Below are 20,649 nucleotides of genomic sequence, written 5' to 3'. Positions count from 1 at the left end.
ACATGCAATAATGCCATACATTCGTTAAAATTGATGTAACAAATATTGTAACATTGTAATTAAAGTTCATAGTTTACATTAGAGTTTACTCTGTGTCATACAGTCCTACGGGTTTTGAAAAGTGGATAATGTCTTGGATCCACCATTACTGTGTCATACAGTGTAGTGGGCCCTAAAAATCCCATGTGCTCCCTCTGTTCATCTTTCCCTTACTCCCCCCAAGGCCCTGGCACCATTGATATATTTTTATCTCTTAAGTTTTGCCTTTTCCAGAATATATATTTAAATCATACAGTGTATAGTCTTTTCAGACTAGCTTCTTTCACTTAGTAATATGAATTTAAATTTCTTTTATGTCTCTTTTTTTTTAAAGAATTATAATTTATTTGCCAAGAGTAGGCAGAAAATGTAATCTAGAAAATGTTTAATAAAACCAGAAAAGGCAGAAAAAGATTAAACAAATAAGAAAAGAAACAAAGAACCAGGGTGATGAATAAAAATAATTACAAATATGGTAGATATTAAACCAACTATCTCAATAAAGCCTTTAAGTGTGAATGGTTTAAATACACCAATGATAGAGAATGGATAAATAATGTAAAACTTCACTACATGTTGTCTAAATGGACTGACTTTAAATATAAAGATACAGGAAGATTAAAAGTGAAGAGATAAAGATATTCCAGGCTAGGAGTAGTCGAATGTTGAAGGATCTACATTAATTTCAGTCACAGCCAATATCAGATCAAAAACACTTATCAGGAATAAATAGGTACAATACATAATGATAAAAAGGTCTGTTCTCCAAAGAGGCAAAACAGCACTTAATGTGTATGCACCAAACCATATAACATCAAAATTCCTTGTCGTTTGATGAGTATATTTTAATTTTTATTAAATCAAAAATATTGTTTCATTTTCTTTATTGTTAGTGCTTACTGGTTTTGTATAAGAAATATTTGCCTACCTTTGTATCATGAAGTCATTTTTTTTCCAAAATGTTTTGTTCCTGCTATCACATTTAAGTCGGTAATACATCTCAAATTAATTTTTGTGGATGATGTGAGGTATGGTTGAAGTTTCTTCATTTTTAAAATACTGATATCAAGTTGCTTCAGCAGGATTTACTGAGAATTCTTTCAAAATGAAATTGTATTGGCACTTTTTTCTAAACTCAAGTGACTGTATACCTGTGAGTTTATTTCTAGATTTTCTGTTTGTCCTTGTTTGTGTTTCTAATACCTCACTGGCTTCATTATTGTAGGCATACAATAAGTTTTGGAATACAGAATATAAGTTCTCTTACTTTGTTTTTCTTCGAGATTGTCTAGGCTACTCTAGGCCATTTGTATTTTCATGTTAATTTTAATTTTAGGTTGTCAATGTATTATTAAAAATACTTCCTGGAATTCTGATAGAGTTTGCATTGACTCCATATATGATATAAACTGTTAAGTATATATTTTGGGGAAGGGAGAGGAAAGACGTAATACAGATCATATGTAAACAGGCTGTGGGCCAGAATTTTGGTCAATCCCAGCCCAGTTTAGTACAGAGCACATTGTGGTGAATGTTTCATGTGTAACTGAAAAAAATATGTGTTGTGCAGATGTTAGTTTTTGTGCTATAGAAATATTATTGGGATTGATTTGGTTAATAGCATTGTGCAAATATTTTATAACTTTACTAGTATTTGTCTTTTTGTTCTATAATTATTAAAATTAGTATATTAAAATATCCAAGCATAAATATAGAATGAACTTTATATTGATACAGCTACTTTCATATAGATATATGTATATACCTGGATTAGTATACACCCACATATAATTTCATTGTTCTATCAATGAACTGCTGAGCAGTTCTAAAGGCAATACTCCAGTAGAAATTCCTAGTAGCAACCTAGCATCCAGATCTTGGTTTCTAATGCCATGCTTCAGTAAAAGGAACCAAGGCTTACTGAATAAATGGCTGATTCTAGGACTTGGAAAGGAAATACACAAGATGGTTCTGGAATATCTTGTATTGCTAGAAACTGAGAAAATGCACACACACAGAAACACATAGTGAAGATGAGGGTGTGTCAAAAGGACACAAGAACTGACTGTGAGGGTTCCCAAAGGGCAAAGATGGAAACATTGGAGTAATAAAATAAAAATCCAAAGAGACCATACTGATATTAATACATAATCATAAATAAGTAAATGGAAGAGAATAAACAAATCTTCCACGTAGAGCAAATCCAAATAATTTAGGAAGATACTCCTCCTTCAAGGAGGTGAAGCATAACTCCTCACTCCTTAAATGTTGGTAGAACACAGTGACTTCCTTACAAGAATATACTAAGGGAAGGGAGAAAACAGAGTAACTTTACAATGGAGACACTGGGCAAACACTAAATCAACTAAGTTAGCATCAACCATAATACATCATGTTGAAAATAAATACCCTTGATATGATGTAATGAAATGGCACTTGACCCCTGTGGTCTTTCTTCCCCAAACACATAATCCTAGTATAATCCTGAGAAAAATAATCAGATAAATCCTATTTGAAGGACGTATTACTAAATACATGACATGCACACCTAAAAACTTTGGAGGTAATAAAAAAACACAGAGAGTCTGAGAAACCATCACAGTATAGAGAAGCCTAAGGAATATGAGGACTAAACGTAATGTAGAAGAGATAAAAGATATTAGGCTAAAAGTAAAGGACTCCAAATAAAATACAGACTTTAGTTAATAATAATATTTGTCAATATTGGCTCATTAATTGTAGGAAATATGCTATAATAACGTAAGAGATTAATAAAAGAGAAACTGGGTGTGAGGTGTGTGGGAACTAACTGTAGTATCTTTGTATTTTTCCTGTAAATCAAAAAATATTCTAAAAACATTATTAATATGCACATACAATATTAAGTGAACCTATCTGCTTTTTGTACTTAAATTGTTAATTTGCTGTTTTAATTATATGTGGATAGTATAATGACTCACTGTGATCTATTCTAAAATCTCATAATTTCAGTTATATATCTTAATGTATTAGTTTCTTATAAGAAATAAAAGCTAATCATCTCCATAATAAAATTCAACTGTGATTTGGATTTGTCTACTATAGTTTTATGAAATGTGCTTCATGTATTTTAAAATTTATCATTGTTCCATCCACAATAATATCAATAATTGTTATATCTTTCTGAGATAATGCCCCTTTTTTCTTTATAAAACATTCCTCTTTATAATTTCTCAAAGTTTATTTTGTCTGATATTAATATAGCCCCATATGCTTCCTTACAATTATTATTTCCTGTGTTTTTTATTTCTTTACTTCAGATGTATTTGTGTTCTTGGCTATATTTAAATCATGGCTCTTGTAATCTACATGTAGTTAATTATTTTTTAGTATATTCTCAAAATCTCTTTATTACTTGAGGTTTTAGTCCATTAATATGTACTGGACTATTTACTTGTATTACATTTGTTCTATTTATTTTTTTAGTCCTTTTTTTATTTCTTGCCTTTCTTTATGGAACAGTGTTTCAATTTCCCCATCTTTCTTTCTCCCCTAATTAGTATTGCATTTTACTCTATGATCTTTTCAGCTTTATCTTCTTGTAATATTTACCAGCTGTGCTAAGGATTATGGAAGGATTATAAAGATAAATATCCATCCTTAATTTACGTAAGTCCAACTGGAATATGATGCCATATTGCAAAATGTTATACCTTTGCAAAAAGTACAATCCATTTACCTTTTACACACTTGGCGATAATTGCTATACCATTTACTTTTACTATGTTGTATAAACCTCATAATATATTGATATTATCCTAGATTTAAACAGTCAATTGTCTTTAAGAAATATTTTTAAAGTCTCATATTTAGCAACTGTTTTGCCCTTTCCATGGCTCCTCATTTCTTTCTTTATGTCAAGGATTCAATCTAGGATTATTTCTATGCAGCCTAAAGATATTCATTTAGTATTTTTTGAAATGAAAGTCCTATTACAGTGGATTCTCTCGTCATTCTTTTTCTCAAAATGTTATTATTTCTTCATTTTTGAAGGTTATTTTACTGAACAATTCTGGGTTTTATTACTTCTAATGTGAATTCAGCTGTCTTTATTGTTATATTTTTTCCCTGAATATATGTTTATTCCTTGGATGCTTTAAAGATCTCTTTGTTCACAATAGAATCAGATTTAAAACTGATCAAAAAATAACTAGAAAACATTAAAATTTTGGAAAATTAATAGTACACTTCTAGATAATCAAAGAGGAAATCACAAAAAATGAAGAAATATGAATATTTTCTCTAAATCATAGTTTTCATCGATTTGACAATGATGTGCCCAGATTTACATTTTTTCTAATTATTTTGATTGAAATTCACTGAAATTGGATATATGCCCAGCAGAATCACTAATCTCTGTATAGGCTCCACTTCCCTGCAGTAAAACTCTTCACAGGCAGGATGCTAGGCTAGAGTGAATTTATAGTTCATCTTGTTGCTTGCCCTCTGCTGTTCAGTTCTTGAAAACATTGGCTCCATATATTTTGTCCAGATTTGTAGTTGCTTACTATGAGAGGGTAAGCCCACTTAACCCAGGTTAGCCCAAACTGGAAATCTTTATGGTGTAAATATATTGCATATCAGTGGCCTTCTATTTAGGTTTTATCATAAAACTCGATATTAATAGAACAGTCATGAAACCCATACCTAATATAAGTAAACTTAAAGATAATAAATTGTTTTATCTGAAACAAACACAAAAAATATACTGTTAAGACTGACACAGAATATATTTCCAAATATATTGGAAATGCATTTTAACATTACTAAAACATCAGAAATATATTGTAATTGTTATTAATGGTTATTTTTAGCAACTGTCAGCAACAGCTCTATGGCTTTCCTCATTAAAAATTGAGCAAGATGTTAGAAAATTCCAAATATAATTTTAAGGATGTGTATTGATTGTTCATAATAAGAGTTGGGCAATATGGCATACTTTTGCAATTAAAAACACTTTAAACAAAAATTAAAATAAGCAAAAAAAGACCCTTATTTCTAATTTTTAAAGGAAGATTGATTAGAGATGAATTTACTTTGATTTTGCAAACTTTACTCTGAGTTCTTCAGAGAAACAGAACACATATAACATGTTGAATAGGTTATATATATGTTAACATATTTATATATTTATGTACACACACACGTATATATACATGCACTGCTTAAAGTTCTGTCCACTGAGAGGATTTCTCTTCAGCGCTGTCCTTCAAGGATGTCCCAGAAAGGGACTGTAGTATTGTAGTCCAGTTTTGAGTGATGCCTGAAAATCATGCAGAACTCTTTTTAAACCAGACCCAAGACTTTTCTTCTTCCGTCACCTGAAGAAGAAACTCCTCATGAGGCTACAGGTGCAGACTGGGGAGAGAGAGCAGTGTAGCAGGAGTGGGGACCATGGGCATTTGGGCCACTACTTCCTGTAACTTGTGTTTTCAGGGCATGTCCAGGCCTGATCACATATGAACCAGTTCCATTTGATGATGGAATGCTGTTGTGCACACTCAACTTTATGGCTTGATAGGTCAGATAACATGCAGTTCATGATGAGCATCTCAGATTGCATGGTAACTTGGTACCCACGGTTAAGCAATCAGTTTGTAGGCCAAGAGGTTTTTCTCAAAAGGAGATTAGTTATCCACAGAGGATATCAGGGCTTTGCTCCAAAATTAGGAGGGTCTGCACTGCAATTCACCTATAGGGGCCTGTCACAGGCTCCAACCAGCATCTCTATCTGCCACTGACACTTTAAGCACCTCTGGATCTGTTGGATTATATGGTCAAAGTGATAGAGTAGCTCACATACCAGTCCAGACTTGTTGCAGAGACTTCTCAAGTTCTTAAAGCCAGAAGCTTTTCAGGTGACTTGGTAAATGGATAGGGATGAAACACCCAAATGAGGAATATGCTGCCTCCAAAGTCCAAAGAGGCCCACTAGCCATTGTGCCTCTTTTTTGGTTGTAGTATGGGCCAGAAGTGACAATTTATTATTTACCACAGGATGGGTTTAGGGACCCTCTGAGCCCAGTATGAGATGAACCTCAGGTAAAACTCCATCCGTCACCTGACTTTCATATGCCTCTACTTGAGTAGGCAGATCACACTGATATTTTAGATCTCCTGGAATCAATATTAGTTCAGAGTCAGTGTCCAGTAATACCAAAATGTCCAATTATTTTATTTTCCTCACTGCACAGTTATCCTGGTAAAAGGCATAGGTTTTTTAGGGAAGGCTGGGAAAAAGACTAAGAGTACAAATTTTTGGTGGGTACTGGGGTCCTTCCTCAAGAAGACTTGGCATCCTCTTTATTCAAGAGATTCTGAGTCTGTAAACTGGCTCAGGCCTGGGAACTGACTGACTCTTTTTATGATTTATGTTGGTGTTTTGCTCTCTTGACCTTGAACTTTTCTGCTTTTACGGGTTAAGTACGGATTTAGTAGCCTTCCTATCTACTTCTAGGAACACTGTAATCAATTAGCCAATGCCATACGTCTGTGCGAGTCAGACTATTCTGACTGCTGCTTTGACTCTGCTGTCCATTATGATAATCCTGCCACCTATCTTTTGGCAGGTGAGTGCTGAACTTAGCCTCTGTCACTCTGGGATCCAATTACTCCCATTGCATACAGGTTTCCCAATTCATTGATAGCAGTTCTCACTATAAGATCTGGCCTACAGAAAAGAGTGATCACAAAGCTCTTCAAGGATGCCTGGGCTCTCTCACTATTTGTTTCTCACCATAGTGGTGAAAGATGTCTTCTGGACCCTCTCAGTGTGGGTGAGTAGATCTTAAATGACAAAGCTACTCTCCTTAAAGACTATTGGTTTTCTTTCTCTGGAAAACCCAGACTAATACAGATTTTTTTTTAATAAATGGTAATTATATATATATTTATATATACATTATGTATATATATTATAAATACACACAAAATTAATTGTTTCTCTGGAAAAATATATAAATACATATCCATTACATTATTATATACCAATACACATTTATATTATATTATTATATAAACATATATATGTAAAGAATTGGCTCCCATGATTATGGAGCCTGGAAAGTCCTAAGATCTGCAGTTGGCAAGCTGGAGACCCAGAATGCTGATGGAATAATTCAAGTCCAAGTCCAAATGCTTGAGAACCGGAGACTCAGTGGTGTAACTTCCAGTCTGAACCACAGACAGCAGGCAGAAAGAGTGAATTCTCCCATTTTCAGTCTTTTTGTATTCTGGCCTTTAAAGGATTAGATGAGGCCTACCCACTTTAGGAAAGGACAATCTACTTCACACAGTCTACAGATTGAGTTGTGAATCTCTTCCAGAAGTATCCCCATAGACACATTCAGAATAACATTTAACCAAATATTTGGACATTCTGTGGCCCAGTTAAATTGACATATAAAATTAACCATCACAGTTTAAATTCTTAGCCTATTTTGCATGTACATATTTACTTTTTCAAATTTTCTAAAAACAAAAATATTGTAGCAGAGCAAAACTAAAAATGTAATGTTGGAAAATAATAGTTAGCATTTAAAATATTTACCCATGATTTATTTTGCTTTCAGTGTATTAATTCAAGTTCAGAAGAGGCAACTAAGTTATGACCAGGAAACGAAGACTATTTGGTTTATTGATGTCTGAAGAAAATAATTACTTTTTGCTACTCTTATTTCTTAAGGGATTTTATGTGGGCTTTGTTCTATAATAGATAAACAATATTTTCAAGATTTCTATTTTTTTATGATACTACAAAATGCTGAATTTTGGGTTTATTTTTTAAGACTTTCGTTTATATTTAAGTTATTGTATAATAGGTTTTACTATCAGTTCTAAATGTATAATTCAAAATTAATAATGTACATAATAGAGAAATTCAGTATTTTAAGCTAGTAGTTTTCATTTTTGTTATATTGCACCAGAAAATAACTATTGGGAGCTTTTGTTCTTAAAATGAAATTGTGAATTAAAGACAATGCTTTAAAATGTGTTTGACTTTGTGTAAAATAGTACTTTTAAAATGGCATTTTAAATTAACAGAATAAGGAATATATATGAAATATTGGGACAGGGTTTAAAACAGGTAGAAATAGAATAAAAATCTAAATTACAATGATTTCAATACATGAATGACTAAAATAATATTACTGTTTGTTGCAAAGATTTAGTAACTAAAATTTAATATATTCAGATAACATACTTATTCTGAAAGTCTTGTAATTCCATAAATATTTTAATTTCCCTTTGGACATAATCCTCAGTCCAAGCACCATATTATAATAATGAATTTTCCTTGAAATTTTAAATATTGAATATAAAACCATTCAGAGGAAAGTATAATTACTAGGATTATTATTATGTTTGACTAAATACTTTTGTAGACTTCAACATATTTTGAATGAGTAGAAGATCTCTGAGAAGTAAATTGTTTCCACAGGTGTTTGAATCCAACATGTAGAATCATATATAATTTAGTGTGATAGACACAGATTCAGTTTCCTGCACATTTTAATAATCACAATAGAATGTTAAATCTTTATTAAATGAAGAAAATAAAGATATAACAATATTTATCATAGTGTTATTATGTTAAATATATGGAAAGATAGTGGGGAGGGATATAGAAAATTTTAAACTAATTTTCATTTGTGTATACATATGCAAATTTCCACAGAAATTCTGTAACAGTATAAATGCGTTCCTGCCTTTTATTTTGGCTACTTAATTTCCATAATATAAGCATGGGATAAGGACTCCTGACAATACACAATCTTTGCCCCACCGCATTTAATATTCCACAATTTTCAGTAAATTGCAGCATTATCCCTGGATTATCTTTGTTTCAGTCTGACAATATATTTGACAATATTGATAACTGACTAATCTCTCATGTTTCTTTTTCTGTGTATAAATGTGAGAACACTAGACTACACGTTGTGGGAGACATCGTGTAGTTTATTTCCTATATCTCTCCAGACTAGTTTTATTTAGTTTTCCTTTATTTTATGGAGAAATTAATACAAATTTATTCATAAAAATGTATAAAACATGTACAACTTAAAAACAAAGGGAAACATTTTAAAACTATACAACTGCTTGCAATATTATGTATATGTTAAGAGTATTTTTATGAAAAATAAAGGTATAAAAAGTTGAAATTATACGCTAGACATTGTATTTTAACATAATATCTCATTTAAATGATTTACATCCAACAGTATATATGTAGACCATAATTTTAATGACTATAAATAGCATTGTACACATTCTAACATTAATAAGGTGAATATTTTAGTTGTCTCAACATTTTTTGCCAAATTAAATAAAGCTTCTAATACATATAAATTATCTATCTATACATCTATCTTTTTCATATTTTCCTATTTCCTTCCATTAAAAGTATCTTCTTTTTCTCCTCTTAGAAAAGTACTAGCAATACAAAGATAAATGTACAAAAATATTTATTATAAAGTAGCTTGAAAAAACTATTTGAAAAATGCAATCATTAAAATAATTTTATTTACATACAGAGATTTCTAAGATGTAATTTTAGTAAAACAAAGGCAAGTTTTATGTTATTTATAATCTGATTTTTCTAATAATCACTGACAACTAAACCTGCTTTATACATGTAAAAACATATTGTTAAAAAAAGAAAATATTTGGTTTTTAAGAACTATGTGTTGAGGCCATAGAAATTTTATATATATATATATATATCAATCTTTCTCTTTTGGATTTTACAGTTTAGTGGGCACAACAAACAATTTTACCAAATGGGGTGAGTATCATGATAGGAAAGCGAAATGTGCTTTATAATTACAGAGCAGGAATATTTATTCTAGTCTAGAGGGTTAGGGAAAGTATCCTTAAGAAAAAAAATTTTTAATGAGATTTGATAAATATTTAGTTAGGGGAAAATACAGAGAAGAGAAAGGGTGTTAAAGGGTGAGAGAAACATCTGCAAACATCAGGTATGAAAGCTAGAACAGGCCTTCTGAGAAATGAAGAAAACAAAACAAGCAAAACAAAACAATTGGTATGTACAGAGTGTATAGCAAAGTGGATAAAGGTGACAGAAAACACATCTGGAGATGAGAACAAGATTATGGATAATGCATAAATAAGGCTATAGAGTCCAAGGAAATAGAATAACAATAAAAGTAATGATTTTTTAAAAAAAGAATATTATCCCCTTTTAATAGAAGTGGCTTAGATTAAACACACACACACACACACACACACACACACACACACACACAATTTGCCCAATATAACAGAAATTTGCATGAGACCAAGCCTGGTTTATAAGACTTTAGATTCATGGTTCTTATGCACTGTACCTGGTTGAAGATTTTTAAGCTAAGAAGTAATATGACTCAATTTGTGATATAGAAAAATATGCTTCTTTAGTATGGAAAATTGTTTGGAGTAGAACAAGAGGGAGGTAGACATCAATTAGAAGATGGTTGCAGTGGTACAGATAAGATATGATGAACAAAACCTGGGTGGTAGCCATAGAGATGGAGACGGATGGGTGGGGGAGATATTTCAGAGAAGAAAAGGCTGCATATGGTTATTTTAACATTGGGTAAAGGAGGAGTAAAGTATGAATCTCAAGTCTGTAATTTTGGCTACCATAAAAATAGATTCAAATAGTCAAACTGTTCAAAGATGGAATGGGACGCTAAAGAAATAGATGGGAGTAAGAATGTATTGGGAATTGTGAACTATATGATGGAAGAAAACAGAGCAGGCATAGGCTAGTAAAGACTCAAGTTTCAGAATAGTGTCAGGTTTGCAAAAACATTAGGATTTTTTCCAACTCAAAATTTCTGTAAATACGTGATCCGTTTGTCTGTTTTAAATAATCAGTGAAAAATCTTCTATACTAAGAGGTTTACTTTTAAGATGGGAATGAATAGAAGGAAGATAATTTATGAAAAAAATCCTAATATTTTCATCAAATTATTTATATGACCAATGGAAAAGCCCTGTGTGTTTTATATCACTTGAAATTTCAAATGTCTATAAAATACATCAACTTCCAAAAAGTGAGAACATCCTGGTTGAAAGAGTACTCTCCCAAAGTCATGTAGAGAATAATCTATGAGATTAATATTCTGTCTCTGGTTGGTCTCTGATGACAGAGCCTGTGCATCTGCAAGTGATATTATACTGAAGGGAGGTAAAATCATTTAAAATTATGGTATATATCCTAAACTTATCATCATAATAAGGTCAGAAATTTCTCACATCACCTCTTTGAGTTTAGTGATTTTAGACGTAATCGAGTATATTAATATTTTACACTTAAGATTTATTAGACCAATGGATGTTTTTTGTTGTTAATGTACTAGACATTTAAATCTTGGTAGCATTCTATTCAAAAATGTCTTGGAAATACTGTGTTTTGAGAAATATATATATATACTTTTTATTTCAAATGTAGTCTCATTAAATGTTTAAAAATTTTGAGAATGATCAAACTAAAATGTTTAATCTCTCCACAGTGAAAATTAAGATAACCATTGCAATCACTGTTTCAGTGATGTCATGTAGAGATAAATTAATATTTGCCAAAATTATTTTTTCTGTAATAACAATGCATATATTTATAGAACTCTTCTTTTCTACCTCTCTGAAGCTTCACACTGACCAAGATAAAGGAGATGGAAATTTAAAATACATATTAACAGGAGATGGGGCTGGCAGTCTGTTCGTAATAGATGAAAACACAGGAGATATTCATGCGGCAAAGAAATTAGACAGAGAAGAAAAGTCCCTGTACGTTCTTCGTGCCAAGGCTATAGACAGAAAGACCGGGCGGCAGGTGGAGCCTGAATCTGAATTTATAATTAAAATCCACGATATCAATGACAATGAACCAAAATTCACAAAAGACTTGTACACTGCCAGTGTTCCTGAAATGTCTGGAGTCGGTAGGTATATGTTAACCCATGTAAACTAAGTTTTTTATTTTATTTTATTTTTTGCTAAGGTAGTTATTATGGACATACAGTTAGATGTGATCTCTTTCAAGATAAGAACTATAACTGAAACTACTATTTAGTGTTAGCTATCTCACTTCTAATTATTTTCGGTTGTATGTTTCTTAATGTTTCCTGCTATTTTGTAACTGACATCTAAAATGATTACTGAGAACAACTGTTCCATTGCATTTCAACAAACGTCTTTACCTTTACTCAAATGCCATTCAAATGGCAGTCAAGTTTAATGTATTTTGGCCTGAAATGAAAGGAATATCAAATAGTGTCAGCAGTTTTAGACAGTTTTGTTTGCATTATTTTGCATAAAAACAATTAATGCTTGTAGTTGATAAATTTCTTTTGATCATCTCATTTGATCACTGAAACAACTTGATGTGGTAGGCATGGGAAACAGAACTTTAAATCCCCATTCTGTTAATTAGGAACCCTGGATTCAGAAAGATTAAGTAACTGAATTAAGAGCAAATAACCTGGTAGCATAACAACAATATCCCAAGTCTTTTTAATATTATTTTAGCTATGTTCCATCCAGCAATGGTTTATCCTGAAAACTGAAAATAATCATTTCATTTTTTAAGGCTGCCCATAATTTTAAATGCCATTTGTTATTATGCAATGTTTTTATCTGTATATTTAACTACATTTAGCTATAATTATATGAAAGGTTTAGATTTGTTAATGAGATAAGAGCTGACTCTTAAATCATATTTCTAAAAAAATAAGTGATATAAACTTACTATAATATCCCAAACATGTAACTGATTTTGAAAAATTGACATTTAGCTGAATATTATTTCAAAATCAGTTATAAGTATATAACTTTGACATTATTGTAATTAATACATGGGTAAGTCAAATAATTTCTTAAAGAAGAAAAACAAACATATCCACCTTTACTGATTGATTGATATTAAATATGTATACACATAAAATATATGTCTAAATAAAAAGTATATGTATTTATATCCTGAAAATGTATTGTTCTTTTGTAACTCTCCTACCTGATTTAAAGGAAAATAAACGTATTATAGTTTTATAGATGTGATTTTCTCTGCTTTTACCTATACACATAACCATTTACAGAGAAATGTAAAGGGTGATACTTAGGAACTTTGTCAGGCTATGTGTAACCCATATATTAACAGCTAAAGCCTGTGCATAATCATAATAAAGAATGCCTCCTCTCTAAATGAAGTAATGTACCATTATTGAATTCTAACCTTATTTTCATTATATTAGTGATTTTAATTTAAATCAAACACTTGAAAAACTATTATTAACTTTGAGGGTAAATGAAGTCCAATGGAATAAAATATAAAAATTCTTTATTCCCATTTTATCCTTCTTTCCAACATTGTAGTCCAATGTTCTCCTTTATACTTCCCCCCCTACGTGATTATTTTTGTCTTAATATATTTGTCTTTTCTTTTTTTGTCTCACCAAATCCTCTCCTTGCTTTTTCCCTCTGCCTCTGCTTCTTTCTATCAAATACGCCATATTTCATTTTGGTTCAGACATATTCCTCCCCATCCCTTTTACTGGTAGTTAAAATCAAATGACTCCAATGAACTCTTTAAATCTGAAACACATTAGCATATTCTGATCAGAACACTTAATCTGGATGATACATGAGAATATATAGTGAAAGAAAATGAGATACACTTTGAATTAGGTATTTATAGCAGATTCCTACACTTTGTTTTCCATTTTTTGTGGTCATTATACTTTGATTAAAGATTATCTATTCTTTTTCTATATTTGCATGCATTCATCTCCCTCAAGGCAAATTCCTATTGTGCAATTTTGGAGGTTTCTCATTGACTGGGTAGGTCCCTCAAAAACTGATTCAGTTCCCCTCCCACACTGTCTGCCCAACAAGGAATCTATCTGTAGTTTTTCACAGATCACACAAGTAACTCACCATTGAATGCTTCATGTCCTAAACTAGGCCCTTTCTTAGAGGTACACTGCCTGTAGATTCAAATATGTGTCTAATCATATGTCTAGACAGGCCATTTAATACAGTATTTAGAATGAAGCTTCTTCATACTGGCTAGATCGAATCCCATCCTATCACCTACTAGCTGTGTAATCATGAGCAACCTCTATATGCTCCAAGGCCTGCATCCCATGTTTATCATGAGGATAAAATAATAATACAAATCAACTGCTGAGAACTCCGCCTAGTCTACGTTAAGCAATTTGTAAGTGTTAGATCTTGTTATGACTTTGAACTAGAAACTCTACTGGGCTTTAGAGATAAAGTGTTGAACAAAAGCAGACATAGCCCTTTCCTTTGGAGAGTTTACATCACACAAAACCTACATATAACAAATGACATAAATTTGTCATTCAGGCTTCACTATATTTTACTTAATATTTGTTTAATTAAAAAGTAAATACTGGGCTTCCCTGGTGGCGCAGTGGTTAAGAGTCCACCTGCTGATGCAGGGGACATGGGTTCGTGCCCCAGTCCGGGAAGATCCCACATGCCGCGGAGCGGCTAGGCCCGTGAGCCATGGCCGCTGAGCCTGCGCATCCAGAGCCTGTGCTCTGCCACGGGACAGGCCACAACAGTGAGAGGCCCGCGTACCGCAAAAAAAAAAAAAGTAAATACTTCTTTTAAATTATTTGAGAATAAATGAAGCATATATAGCTCAGAAAATTTAGAGGGATATAAAAATCAAAGTAGTGTATTTCCTTTTATTCTGTCTTTATAAGCAAATATTTATAAAATTAGTACAAAACACATAAACCATTTTCTATCTAATTTTATTACTAAATAGTATGAACTGTAAAATGTCCTTATATTTAAGGAAAAATCTAGTCATTCCCTAGAGTTCAACACACTACATATTTTTTTTTCTCATTTTGCTATTATAAATAACGTATCAGTGATATGTACCAGTGTTCATTAGTGTTTAACAACATTCTAATTATTACCATGATTCTGAGAGGGGGAACAGTATTTTATATGGGTATTTGTAGCACTTTAGCCACATTATAGGATTGATTTCCATTCTTTAATTTCTTTATTATTTTTAGGCCAAGTATTTTCAGGTAGGTTCGAAGATCATATACCCATGATAAAGAGCAAATGATCAAAACCAAATTTAACAACAAAAATATTATTAAAAGTGTCAAAAAAGGATAAAGGTGTGTTTTTACCTGTGCCCATTATGAAATGATAGCCACAGTCCAAGAAAAGTGAGTCTGGTAACAAAAGAAATGTCATGAAATCAATGAATTAACTACTTGCATTTAGCATCTTGGTTATGCTTAGTAATTCATATTTCAAATAACCTTCAAGTATGAAAACAATTACTAATCTATGTTCACATAAGGTTATATAAAAATAAATATAAATCTGAAAACCACTCTAGTTGAACATTTGAACATTATTGTGGGATGGAAATCTCTTTATGATTTCTGCTTTGGTCTAACTGGGACATGAGTGGATGTTTTTTAAATGATAAAACAGTACACCTGGGACTGACTGAGTAAATTGTACTGTGTCCTCTCACAGGACATATCAATTCTATTGCAGCTGAGGAAACAGAGGCTTCAAGAGGAAGAGCTCAAGTTCTCATCTTATACTAATTAATTTTGAGAAAACATAAAAATACTTCCTAAATTCATATATTCAAATATACTGATGGAAAATAAAGCTGTTAGTTTAATCTTAATGTTCAATATATTAATTTCTAGAATCTGCATAAGCAAATATATGCAAATTTTGAGAAACATTCATTACAACTCAATTAGACAAGCTATGAGTGTGTAATGTATGCTGGATATTAAAGTAGGTTACAGAGCCAACGTGGAACTCACTTTTTCTAAAGAATTTTAAAATCTATGTAAGTATCAGAGTCAACATTTTGAAAAATTGTGTGTACTATACTAGAAAATGTCCTATAAACTCATTTTGCTCAAGGAATACATGGTAGGCTTTAGTTAATGGTAGTTTTAGAATCATGCCTTGAATCTTTATAGAGTTCTAAAAAATATAAGAAAGGTCCATCAATATATTACATTACCTTTAGCTCCTAAAACTAGCTCCTTTAAAGCTCTTTTATCTTTTAAAACATAATTATATGTGACAAAGTTAAGAGAAAATAATTTAATTTTTATAAAATAAAATTAAACTGAGAGTATTGGTAAATTATAGTATTGCATGTGAGACAATTACACACTTTCTTAACTCTGGAGGGGTATATCTGCTGATCTAAATATGTGTAGCAAATAATACACAGCATATCAATAGGTATATTTATATATGACTACGTTAACTACATTACAATGAGAAGCACAGATACAATAATCATATATATCTTGCATACCAAAAATTTTGGCAATTTTACCTTTTGTGTCTTGATAAAAACAGGGCCTCTTTATTTTCAATTTACATTATTTAGTTAATTTATCAGAATAAAAAGCAGCAGAGTGCTTTCAATGTTGGATTTATCTTTGAATTCACATTTCCAGTTAGCAATAAATGTATTAACTGAAAATTGTATGTGCACTGTATTCAGTGAAAAATTGTTTTCTGTCACAGTATTTTCAACCAGTTAGTGCATATTCATCTTTATGATAAATTTTGCTTTTGACTTTTTTAGATAGCTCAATAATAGTAACAATATTATTAAGGAATATTTAAATTTAAAAAAATGAAAGACAAGTGATTTCTAGCAGCATAATTTAAACAAATTTCTTGAAACATGTACCATGGTTTAACACACCACATTCCCAGTAATATGGTTTCATAAAGATAGCTTCAAATTTCTAAGTACTTAAGTGTCTGTGTTTGGGTGTGGATTCATGTAGGTACATCTGTTATACAAGTGACTGCAACAGATGCAGATGACGCCAACTATGGAAATAGTGCCAAAGTGGTCTACAGCATATTGCAAGGACAGCCATATTTTTCAGTGGACCCAGAATCAGGTAACAACATCTAATACTTGGTCTCTTTCTCATTATGCAATACATCTGGATGCACATTTATAGATTTTCTATATTTAAAAAGCTATTAAGTATCATGTTTTTATTTATTCCTTATATTGATAGTTATTCCATGGATACAGAAGCAGAATTCCTATTATTTAAAAAGATTTGAATCCTTAGCCCTTTAGACTAGTATTTATTGAGTTTAAATTTATTACATTAAATACAAAATTTCACAGAGATTCAACACATTACATGTCTTAGGAAATACTCAAAACCAAAAAAAAGTGACAATCATCAAAATTAAGCTTATTCATCTAAAGACTTCTGACTAAAGTTAGTTTTTCTAGTCAAAAGGATAATTAAATTGATCTAGCAAAAATTTTTTCCTGAACAACAGCCCATGGAAGAATTTTTTTCTGTTCCATGAATTATGTTAAATTGGTTACGTATGGATTGAAAGACTTATCTAGGTACACTGACACCTTATCATCTGTTTGTTCTGATTAATGTCTGTAAAATGGATCTTGCATGGCTTAATTTTAAAACACAATGATTGAACTGCAAAATATTTGTCTATTTTTTCCAAAAGGCATAATAAAAACTGCATTACCAGACATGAGCAGAGAAAACAGAGAGCAGTACCAAGTGGTTATACAAGCCAAAGACATGGGTGGCCAGATGGGAGGCCTTTCTGGAACCACCACAGTGAACATCACTCTGACAGACGTCAACAACAATCCTCCTCGATTTCCCCAGAGTAAGAGAGGTTTCAGTGATACCATGTGGAAAATTTCTCAAACACACTATAAACAGTTTAATACTTTTACTAGTAGTTTCACTACTAGTTTATGGATAAAGATGAATCCACAACCCCTCCTCCCATAGAATATCACAATTTCCCACAAATTAATTAACAGTGACTAGGATCATTTCATCATTGAGTAGGTAATGGAGAAAACAAGGAAATGAGGTTCTTTTTGCAACTTTAATTATCTTCTTCTACCTTTTGAAGAGTTATAAAATTTTCCGGACTACCTTTCCCAACATTTCCTATGATCATCTAGTTCTTTTTCTTATCTATTTCCTGGCTATGAGTGTGGACTCTCAAGTCTGACCACCAGGCTGCAAATCCCATGTCTATCACTTGTCTTGCCTCAGTTCTCTTGTTTGTATGTAAGAATTATAATCCCTTATTTAATCAATTCTAAAACACAGGTTTGTTGATGTTTTAACGTCTCTGAAATCAGATACTATATTAAAATCAATGCAAGTTAGTTTAATTGGCCACATTTTTCTTTCTTATTGGCCCATAGTCTCATGAAATAACTTGGTTGTGATGGCATCTGAGATATGTTAGAGTTTTCTGGTATCTGTTACCTACCTGTGATGATTAAATCAGTTAATAGCCTTTCAGTTGTCACGATTTCTATGTTAAACCATGGATTCTTTGCAAGCCATGAGGTCCTACAAAAACAGACTAATTCTCTGCTGAAAATATTTCTATGTTGTAGCAAATAAAATTATAAGAAGTCCTATCTTGAAATGTTCTGTTAAGGGCCCTGAAATTTCAATTTATAACATTGATTCCAATACAATAAAGCATTTTTTTCAAGCTAATCAAATTTGAAATACTTGATGATACAGCTCTAGATGGTGGACATGTACAAATGACAAAATTAAAAAATAAACTTTGCTGAGAATATAAATAATAAGACTAATTAACATAAATCTAAACTTTGCATTCAGGTTCCTTAAACATAAACTGAAAAAGTATGATGTGATGAATTCTCAAATGACTTGCCACTCTATAATTTTATGATCTATTATAATCTCAGCAGAAGGTTTGGAACTCTAACAGTAATAGTAAAAATGTTCTTGAACTAAGAACTGGGCTAAGCATGTTAAAGATGTCATTTCATGGAATCTTCATAACAAACCTATGAGTTAATAGCTATCATCATCTCTATTTTATAGATGTGTAAATTAAGGGTTAGAGAATTTAACTAACTTGCCTAGTGATGAAAATTCAAATCCAGGGCAGTTGGATTTAGAAGTCCCTCTTCTTAACCACCAAGCAAATTGGAAAGAGAACAGACTTTGAAGTCAGGGAGACTTAGTTTTGCCTTCTGCTTTTCCCAGCTTTAAAGGATGATTTCCTTGAGCCTTATCTGAGGATAATACACCTGCCTTCATTCTATAAGGACTAATGTTAGAATTAAATAAACTAACATAGAGGGCCTTTGGCCTTATATAGATTTCAACATACAGTAAATGTTTAAAAACATTTCTACCTTTCATTAACATTTTTTGTGATATTTTCCTATCATCTCTTAAATAAATCCTCACAAACTAAAATGCTTTCATGAACAGGACGATGTAATGGCTGAAACTGCAGGAGACAGAAACATTCATATCCCACTTAAAGACATTAACAAGCAAAAAAAAAAAAAAAAGAAAGAAAGAAAGAAAGAACTTGCTGTGTGTGGAGTTCTTTTTTTCTATCCCTGAGTTAGAATATAAGAATAATGAATGTTCTAAATCATTTAGTATAAGTAAAGATGTGTAATGACAATGTTGAATGCTTCAGATAAGCAGTAAATAATTGTTGTCCTTGCCCTCTTAAGTCAAAAGTTCTGGATTCTAGTATCAGGACTACCATCTATTATCTAAATAACCTTGAGACATTCACTTCATCTTTCTGGAACATATATTTCTCATTTACAAAATGAGAGTACTCTGCCTTTATAAATTATTTTTCTAACTTAATAAATCTATAATTTTTTATGGCTTACAATTCAATATGATGAAAAACTCTAATTTGAAATTAATTTATTTAAGTAAAAAAGGCAGAGGAAATGAAAGATTTTTGTTATCTAAAGATGAAACAGCTTTGATTTAATTTTCAGGTACGTATCAATTTTATTCTCCTGAGTCTGTACCTCTTGGAACTCATCTTGGAAGGATAAAAGCCAATGACCCTGATGTGGGGGAAAATGCTGAGATGGAATACAGCATTGCTGAAGGAGACGGAGCAGATATGTTTGATGTCATCACTGACAAGGATACACAGGAAGGGATTATAACTGTCAAACAGGTTTCTTCTTGCTGTCTTCATTTCCTCATTGAGTGCTTTATAGTTTATTTTTGCTTTTCAAGGAAGAAAAGCCTAGGATTTATTTTTCCCATCCTTTACATGCTTCTATCCTTCATATAAGTGGGAATAGTTGCAATTTCACTTCAAATAAGTTAAGCATCTTTATCATTGACACTTAAAAACTGATATAAAACCTCAACAGCTTGTGCTTATAGTAGACAACAATCAAACAAGGATTAGATACTCTCAAAAGTCTTTGTTTTATATTTCTCCATGGTATTATTTCATTCACTGTTTAAAATATTTAAATTGTTAAGTGTGATGGTTTATTAAAATAGATGAAGCCTGAAGATGCTTGATTTTTAAAGCAGTGGAGAACATTATAAAGTGTTACACAGAATAATCAAGCTAAATACTGATTACTTTATATCACCCTAATTTCCCTGCTTTCATTCACATCTTTTTTTCCACAGTGGTCAGATTAATAATTTTTTTTTTCTTTTTAAAACAGTTTTA

General features: G+C 31.5%; 1 protein-coding gene across 2 annotated transcripts in view; it reads left to right on the top strand.

The window, feature by feature from the left end:
- CDH9 (cadherin 9) overlaps positions 1 to 20,649 on the top strand; it is a 78,114-nt gene that overhangs the window by 29,809 nt on the left and 27,656 nt on the right. The window contains exons 2-5 of one of the 2 annotated variants that reach the window (XM_065874104.1): positions 11,729 to 12,023; positions 16,917 to 17,036; positions 17,629 to 17,796; positions 19,946 to 20,133. In XM_065874104.1, the coding sequence (XP_065730176.1) occupies positions 11,729 to 12,023; positions 16,917 to 17,036; positions 17,629 to 17,796; positions 19,946 to 20,133 (771 nt within the window). The remainder of the gene's footprint in view (positions 1 to 11,728; positions 12,024 to 16,916; positions 17,037 to 17,628; positions 17,797 to 19,945; positions 20,134 to 20,649) is intronic. The other variant, XM_065874105.1, reaches the window with a different exon arrangement.

The sequence above is a fragment of the Phocoena phocoena genome, chromosome 3, assembly GCF_963924675.1.
Source record: "Phocoena phocoena chromosome 3, mPhoPho1.1, whole genome shotgun sequence".
NCBI classification, from domain to species: Eukaryota; Metazoa; Chordata; class Mammalia; order Artiodactyla; family Phocoenidae; genus Phocoena; species Phocoena phocoena.
Note: the sequence above shows the minus strand (reverse complement) of the source record. Positions and strands in the feature narration are given on the sequence as shown.